An 8133-nucleotide genomic window follows, 5' to 3' on the forward strand; every position below is an offset into this window, starting at 1 on the left:
TCGACCGCGACGAGTGTATATTCGGCACCGCTTCAAGTACTGGCAACTCTGTATTGAGACATCTGCTATTTTCAATCAAATCACAGTGTAAGTCGGCGGACTGGTCGCTGTGTCCCAGACAGTATGCGCGTCACGTGTTCCACGCGACTCAGACGCGTTCGACGCGTTGTGGCATTTTGATCGCTTTCCGTGCGTGCTCATCTTAACTCGACAACCACAAGTGCGATCGTGCAGTCCGCAATTCTTACAATTGACAACCAGAAACGACGTGATGCGCCGCGCACAATCGCTACGCTCAAACAACGCACGTAACTCTACTGCGTCTTTGACGGATGATCTCGGCGTGTTGAAAGAGCAGACGGAGGAGTCTGCGGAGGATGTTCTTAGAAAGCAATTGCTCACGGCGGAACGAGACAACGACAAGGTACGATATACTTTGTAGCGTGATCTAACCCAAATATACTAACTCAGTGTTGGTAAAGCTGAAAGCACAGATTCTTTCTTTACAAGATCAACTAAGTCAGCGGCCGCCTCTCGAACAAGTCCAGGAACTTGAACGCGAGTACAAGAACCTCGAACTGTTACTTACGGGGACCCAAAGGGAGAATGAACGGTGTATGGCTGAACTGGAAAGGTGTGCCGTTCTTTTATTCATGAAGACCTAGAACGGACTGCTGAGGTCGTTCGTTGTGCAGAGGAAAGAATAGAGAGAAGATACTCGAACGTGAGCTGACGAAACTCGCAGGAGAGAACTGGCAGGTTTGGACTTTCTTTGTCTGTTGCTCCTATCATCATTCGCCTGACTAACCCACCCAATTCTCTTTAGACGTCGCTTAATATCCCACCAAGCACGACCACAAGTGGGAATCGAAGCAGCCTTCTCCGTCCGGGTGATACGACATCTTTCTTCCTCCCTCAAGCGGAGAGTACTGCAGCAGTTGACGGAAACGTCCCCTTTGACGAGTCTTCCGCGTCTTCGTTCTTGGGCTCGCCGCCAGATGTTCAGCACTCAGGAACAGGTCTGGACTCGCCCTCAACACCTCGGCAAACCACGAGCGCGGCTCCTCAGAACCTAAGCACCGCACTCGCACATATCGCGCAAGTGCGCGCCTTGATACTCGGCATGTAAGTCTCTTTCCATAACTGTAACACTTCTGAGTCGGCGATTGGAAGCTTATTGAAATGGAATGTGCAATCTGCAGGGAGGAACGTATGCAAGCGCGCGAGAACAGATTGACACAAGAGGTCTCCAGAGCAGAGAGTGAGACGCGGAGGTTTGAAACAATAAGGAAAGAAGTAGATGGAGGAGTAGTTTGACTGAGTTTCTGCTCGTCATTGACTGTACACTATCTTGCATTTGTATACTACTCCTCATCTTTTCTACTCACAGTATAATCGATTGCAAGTGCCTGCAAAGGTTACTGTAGTATATTGTATATGAGAACGATGGGGAAAGAGACATACAAGTGTAATTCAGGTCTCAGAGATTAAATTTAATGACTTCAGTCATTCGGTATACTCGCTAGTATCTTATCACGTGTCAACTTCAGCGCGGATCCTTGAACGTGCGTGATCGGCCCGACGTCATAACATCGCCCAGGGTGCAAACAATTATTTTCTGTCTGTTTTTCTTTCCTCTGTTCAGTGCTCAACGACTGCGCTGGCTACGACTTCACGACTACTACTACAATTGTGCAGTCTTTTACTTTATCCCAGCCACCTTGAGATGGGCTATATATCCAAGCACGCTCTTCAGAACCTCAAGCAGTACCAGTACAAAGGTGTAGACAAGTTGAGTGACTAGGTCGCTCGCTCCAACGCCTACATGTCATCTCATGATTGGATACGAAGCACAGGTCGATATTATCCAGATATGTGCTTAATCCATTTTGGAATCAACTCGTGAAGCTATGGCCAAAGTCTGTCGCCCCGAACACTGTACGCTCATTTTCGCCCCTAAGTTAAAATGCAGACGAACTTTTCTGACCCTCAGATTAGATCACCTTGACGGGTCTTTCACTCGTGTTTATCAACTTTTTGATGTTGTTGTATTATGACCCTTACTATCTTACGGCCAAGCATGGTGTTGATATGCCGAGATGGATTTATTTCACGTAGGTCAAATTTGTCTCGGGTGCTTGAATGGGTACGTATGTAGCTGAATATGGTACAGGTGGGCTGCTGGACTGTTTATGTATCAGAGCCTTGATGCAATTGATGGGTGAGGCTGATGCTTCGGTACCGACTATTAGCTCGCTGATGAAAAGCACAGAAAACAAGCTCGACGAACACAAATGTCAGGGCCGTTAGGAGAGATGTTTGATCATGGTGAGTCTGCTAGATTTAGTGTGCATGTATTATTTCATTTCTTGACTCTTGTGCAGGTTGTGACGCCATTAACACGACGGTAGGCCTTTTTATTACAATCATTTTTCATTCCGATATTCATCTGCTATTGCTGAGCAGCTCGGAGCTATCCTTACTTGCTACGCACTCAACTTGGGACGTTCCTGGTGGACTATCGCCTCGCAAGTCGCTTCTCTGGCTAACTTCTATCTCACTACCTGGGAAGAATATCATACTGGTCAATTATTCCTTGGTGTCTTCTCTGGTCCAGTGGAAGGAATTTTAATGATTGTAGGACTGTTTATCGTCACCGGGTTTTATGGTAAGCTTCTCCGTATTTTATCTCGCAATTTTTCTCTCCTAGGGACTAGATAGAATGATCTCTCATCCTTCGAACTAACAAATTTATTTCTATAGGACCTGAATTTTGGGACCAAGGAATCCTGTCCATCCTCCATCTCGGAAGCCTCACCAATATTCTGCCCGACGTCCCACTGAATATAGTATTCCTGTACTTCGGTGGTGTTGGGCTGGCATTTAACATCTTCACATCGTACCGGAACGTCCACCAGCGCTTCCTCTCTTCTTCCTCCTCCAAACCTTCTCCGTCCTCTTTCACTCCACGTGGGTCCCAATCCTCGTTAATCCGTCCAACTCTCCGTCTCCTCCCTTTCCCCCTGGCAGTCTCCCTCCAACTCCTCTGGCTCTATGCACCTACACCAAAGCAGTCAATGATCTTATACTCCCCACTATTCGTCCCCTTCATGTGCGCTTGGGGCCTCCAGTTCGCACATCAAGTCGGACGGATGATCCTCGCACATCTAACGAAGAGGAAGGACATGCCGTTCTGGGAGTGGATGTGGATTTGGACAGTACTATGTGTGGTAGACGCAAACGCTGAGACTGCTTTAGGGAGGTACGTCCGTATTTTATATATATTTATTTTGGTCAAGCATCCGTCACTACTTTGACAATGAGTAGTATAAGGTAGAAGCTAACATCACTATAATACTTTACAGACCACCAATCATCCAAACAACATACACCCGCACAACCTTGCTCGTCCTCACGACCCTTCTCCTGTCATTCCTCACATATGCCCGCTTCGTATACGTCGTCATCAACGACATCACGAACTTTCTCGGCATTGCATGCTTCACGGTCCGCAAAAAGGACTCCAGCGGCGTGTGGCGTAGTTCTATACCCGAGTCACCTACAATGGAGGTTGACGCACAGACGAACGGAAATATCAACGCAAAGGGCAAAGTAGAGTAGACGTAGAAGTACGAATTTATGCGTGGACTTGTACGTGGCGTATGTAGATATTAGGTAGACTTGTTTTGATGCTTCTTATATGCTTTTTGTTGTTGTCGAATACACCCTTATACACACAAATATTCTAGTATAGCAATAACGAATCAATAGTCATTCAGACTTAGTAAGCGGAAACAACGGCGAATACATAATACATGGGCTACAAGACAAGACCGAGCCGGGGAACTATCGGAAAACTGTACGATACGGGTCCTACCATACCACATCATATCCATGGAACTATAAAGAGACATGGTAATAGACCACATCATACCCAGAGCAGCGAGCGCATGATTAATGCGCTTAGGTCCTCTCGCCTCTGAGGCGCCTGGCCAGAGCGAGATCCTTTGGTTGACTAAGAATATGAAAAAGGTATAAGCAAAGTTCAATAGCAGGGATGAGCAAAGTAAAACGTACATGGTGACACGCTTAGCGTGGATAGCAGCCAAGTTGGTGTCCTCAAAGAGGGAGACGAGGTAAGCCTCCGCAGCCTCCTGAAGGGCCATGACAGCGGACGACTGGAAGCGGAGGTCCGTCTAAACAAACAATAAAACACAAGACAAATATATGCATTAGTCATTGATACCAAAAAAGGAAGGTATCCAATATGACGAAGCCACCCGAAACGATACGAACCTTGAAGTCCTGCGCAATCTCACGGACGAGACGCTGGAAGGGGAGCTTCCGGATAAGGAGCTCAGTCGACTTCTGGTAACGACGAATTTCACGCAGGGCGACGGTACCCGGGCGGAAACGATGGGGCTTTTTGACACCACCGGTTGCGGGCTAGAGAAACGAAAAGGGGAGTCAGTTGTTGTTGATGAGTCACACGTGGGTTGAGGGCGAGCAACGTTTGGGGGGTGTTGAGAGTTGAGAGCATGTACTCACCGCTGCAGTCTTCCTGGCGGCCTTGGTTGCGAGTTGCTTACGCGGAGCCTTTCCTGTGGACAAAATACATGAGGTTGGGTACGACAAATGACGTTGAGGGGGACGATATACCTCCGGTGGACTTGCGGGCGGTTTGCTGTGGACGAGGATAACGATGAGCAACATTGACCGACAAGTGTCCATAAGAAATAAATACGAACCTTGGTGCGGGCCATTGAGGCTTGCTAGAATACTCGAGATGTGTTCTTTGAAGATGTGGGTGTTACTGCCGTCGAGCGGGACGATGTTGATGAGAGCGGGAGACAAGAGGCGACGGACGACGGGTGTCCAGATCAGGACGGGAGGCGTCGTGGGAACTGTATATCGCCACATATGGCAGGCATGTCACGTGTGACAACTGTCTTTCTGTCCGTCAGGCGGGCGATCGGCATTTACTTGCTCAGCTCCAGTGCTTGTGCTCCAGCCTGAGTCCCGCTGCTACTGTTACTGCCGCTGCCATCGCCTCTGCCATCCTGCCCTCGACCCACGCCCTTGCAGCTCTGCAGCCATGCCGGGCGAATACAGAGGAGAGTCCTTCCCGCCCTCCAAGCTCGGCGAATACAAAGTCGTCGACGAGATTGCAGAGGGCACCTTTGGCAAGGTCAAAAGTATGTCCACATCTGCCCCTGTTCCCGCACATCGCCCATGACGTCCTCTGATACCCGATATACACAGTGGCATACCACACCATCACTGGTCAGAAGGTAGCAATGAAGTTCCTATCAAAGGAGGCCATCATTGCATCGCGCACAAAGACCCGTGTCCAGCGCGAAGTCGACTACATGCGCATGCTCCGTCACCCCCACATCATCAAGCTCTACGAGGTCATCTCCACTCCAACAGATATCATCATCGTCCTCGAGTATGCAGGTGGTGAGCTTTTCAAGTACATCGTCGACAAGGGCCGCATGCCCGAGTCCCAAGCACGCCGCTTCTTCCAGCAGATGATCTCCGGCATAGATTACAGCCACCGCTTGAAGATCGTTCATCGCGACCTCAAGCCAGAGAACATCCTCCTCGATGACGATCTCAATGTCAAGATCGCTGACTTTGGTCTCTCCAACGAGATCAAGGACGGTGATTTCCTCAAAACGAGTTGCGGAAGTCCGAATTATGCGGCTCCTGAAGTTATTCGAGGAGCGCTCTATACAGGACCAGAAGTCGATGTCTGGAGCAGTGGTGTCATTCTCTATGTAATGCTTTGCGGAAGACTACCTTTCGAAAATGAGGACGTCGGCCGGTTATTCCAACAAATTGCAGAGGGTGTTTATTTCCTTCCCAACTACCTGTCTCATGATGCACGTTCGCTCATCAACGGCATGCTCCACGTCGACCCCGTAAAACGTTTGACCATCTCCGATATCATGGCCCATCCATGGTTCACACCCGATTTGCCCCGCTATCTCACCCCGCTCCCTCCCCCACCTGGGCCGGTTCTCGGCACGCTCTCCTCGCTAGTTGCCCCACCGAAGCAACTTGACTTCGAAATAATTGAGGGTCTAGGCCGCATGGAAGAAGACATCGTCGAAGAACTTGCTGCGCGTATGGAAGGTGTCAGCGTGGATGAAGTATGGGAGGCGCTTCGTCGGGAAGATGGACCGCAGGGGAATGCCGTCAAGGTTGCGTATCTGCTTCTTCGCGATAAGCGACGTAAGGGAAGGGACCTGGCAGAGTTTGAGGATCAAGAGCGTGAAGCACAGTTGGCAGCTTTAGATGTAAGTTCTGTCTCTAATCATTCGCTGTGACGTGTGCTTGTGTGCTAATCTTGATTTTCGATGTAGCCTCGGAATATGCTTTCCCCAAATGCACTCTCGCCAAGTGGGAATCCTGAGAATGAGCCAAACCCATTCGAGTCGGAGTTTATCGGAGATGAGGAAGAACTGGACGACGAAGAAGGGATGGTGGACTTCTCGACTCCCGCGGGACCGCATACCGAGGAGAGTAACTTTGCTGTCTTAAACAGTTCTTTACCAGGTGGTGAACAAGGACGGGAAGCCCAACAGCCGCATCATCTTGCGAGCTATGCAACAGCGAGACTTGGTGGTAGCAGAGTTGCTGCGAAGGAAAAGAAGCAGCATCGCACGCGATGGCATTTTGGGATCAGGAGCAGGAGTCCGCCTATGGAGGTCATGTCCGCTATCTATGCTTCTCTGAAAACACTCGGGATGGAGTGGAAAGAGAAGAAAGATCTCGGAGGACTGTGCGCGACACATCCGCGTGCGAAGGGCAACATCAACAGTGAATCTTCTGGACATAATCAAGCGCAGATTGAACGAGCGAGAGAATGGGACGGACATGGTGGACGTGTTGATCTTCGTGCGGCATCTTCCATCTACTTCGTCGAAACACGCGCACGGCAAGATGATACCGTCGTATTAATGAACATCCAGCTTTATTACGTCGACGGGGATAATTACCTCGTTGATTTCCATCACAAAAAATCTTATCGCGCGTCAACGGAGCCTGGAGCGGGGCGGTTCGACGCAGCGAAGCCTATCGCACCGAGCGGGAGTGCGGGAGGCGGCGGAGGGAGCGGATGTCCATCGGAAAGCGGGAGTATGTATCCGTCTGCGGAATTGCAGGCGAAGGAAGAGAGCGTAGTTTCCCCGTATGTGTTTATGGATGTTGCATGTAAGTTGATTTTGGACCTCGCGGGCGGGGCAGACGACGCACGATGAGGGCGACGATATTAAGGTGGCGGACGTTTTGTCCATGTTCTTCCTCTTCCTCTTCTCATTTGTTCCGATGTTTCTTTCCTTCGTGCTTCACGCATTTGCTTTGACTGTGACTGATTTGTCTCGTGCTGTCCGTCTAATATTCCCTCTTCGCATTCTGATTCTCTCACCCTTACATTTTGTCTGGCTCTTTGAGATTTCGACTTCTGATACGTACTGTATGACAACTTATCCTTTTATTCATGTTATTTTTATACATGTACAGTAGATCCCCGCAGCTACGTCCATGTTTGTGATTGTGCTTGTGCCTGTATTTTATGGAATGGCATCGTTTAGACATTTTCCCTTACAATCATCGAAAGTCTCATTCGGAATCAGCTGAGTTGGAATCGGAGTTGGAGGGCATGTATACTTCGGGCTACACGTAAAAGCTTAGAAGACAGCAATATCTAGTACTCCGTGCATCTACACAGTCGGGGGGACCAGGGAAGAAATAGAAGAATATCTCCAAACATGCGATGCATGTTTTATTTTATTCTGTTCTCGTCATCACAGTACTGTATGGTAATTACTGTTCACCATCAGTATCCGCTTGTTTGTCTTCTAGACGTTTTAACCTCTTCTTTAAGTCGCTGTTCTCTTCTTCCAACTCGTTCAGCCTGCTCACAATGTCATACTGAGCTGAGCCAAGTATATCAATAGTTTTCAGTGCTCTTATTTGCATTTCTATTGCTAGTGTTCCTATAAAGCTTTTGTCTTTTGTATCCCTTGAAATTAGTTGCCAGTGTTCGCTGGCAAGCAGTGGTGACAGAGCTTGGTTTGTGTATTGCGTTAATGAGTCCTAGTGCTCCGCGCGTAGCGTATACGCTTA

At 48.9% G+C, this 8133-nt stretch overlaps 3 protein-coding genes across 3 annotated transcripts; all 3 read left to right on the forward strand.

The window, feature by feature from the left end:
* Window positions 1–237: 237 nt before the first annotated feature.
* On the forward strand, window positions 238–1317 carry FOMMEDRAFT_149042 (uncharacterized protein; the record flags this gene model as incomplete). Its single annotated transcript, XM_007271020.1, has 5 exons — window positions 238–424; window positions 483–634; window positions 696–759; window positions 827–1125; window positions 1203–1317. The coding sequence occupies exons 1-5, from the start codon at window positions 272–274 to the stop codon at window positions 1315–1317; spliced, it is 783 nt and encodes a 260-aa protein (XP_007271082.1). The 5' UTR covers window positions 238–271.
* A 409-nt stretch (window positions 1318–1726) lies between these two features.
* FOMMEDRAFT_113814 (uncharacterized protein) lies at window positions 1727–3719 on the forward strand (the record flags this gene model as incomplete). Its single annotated transcript, XM_007271021.1, has 9 exons — window positions 1727–1791; window positions 1857–1938; window positions 1999–2114; window positions 2174–2221; window positions 2273–2328; window positions 2385–2407; window positions 2467–2668; window positions 2764–3262; window positions 3366–3719. 9 exons carry the CDS (start codon window positions 1727–1729, stop codon window positions 3619–3621), a joined length of 1347 nt encoding a protein of 448 aa, XP_007271083.1. The 3' UTR covers window positions 3622–3719.
* Window positions 3720–3747: 28 nt separating this feature from the next.
* FOMMEDRAFT_23477 (Pkinase-domain-containing protein) lies at window positions 3748–7606 on the forward strand. Its single transcript, XM_007270855.1, has 8 exons — window positions 3748–4015; window positions 4078–4196; window positions 4297–4446; window positions 4549–4601; window positions 4660–4684; window positions 4749–5195; window positions 5263–6302; window positions 6369–7606. The coding sequence occupies exons 6-8, from the start codon at window positions 5096–5098 to the stop codon at window positions 7263–7265; spliced, it is 2037 nt and encodes a 678-aa protein (XP_007270917.1). The 5' UTR covers window positions 3748–4015; window positions 4078–4196; window positions 4297–4446; window positions 4549–4601; window positions 4660–4684; window positions 4749–5095; the 3' UTR covers window positions 7266–7606.
* The last annotated feature ends 527 nt before the right edge of the window (window positions 7607–8133 follow it).

Source organism: Fomitiporia mediterranea, assembly GCF_000271605.1.
Source record: "Fomitiporia mediterranea MF3/22 unplaced genomic scaffold FOMMEscaffold_15, whole genome shotgun sequence".
Taxonomy (NCBI): Eukaryota; Fungi; Basidiomycota; class Agaricomycetes; order Hymenochaetales; family Hymenochaetaceae; genus Fomitiporia; species Fomitiporia mediterranea.

What these genes read in the sequence shown, in the direction of transcription:
- FOMMEDRAFT_23477 (XM_007270855.1), top strand. Translation starts at nt 5,096, where the DNA reads ATGCCGGGCGAATACAGAGGAGAGTCCTTCCCGCCCTCCAAGCTCGGC. An exon ending in CACCTTTGGCAAGGTCAAAA is followed by an intron (nt 5,196 to 5,262) that starts GTATGTCCACAT and finishes CGATATACACAG; the next exon opens with TGGCATACCACACCATCACT. An exon ending in CACAGTTGGCAGCTTTAGAT is followed by an intron (nt 6,303 to 6,368) that starts GTAAGTTCTGTC and finishes TTTTCGATGTAG; the next exon opens with CCTCGGAATATGCTTTCCCC.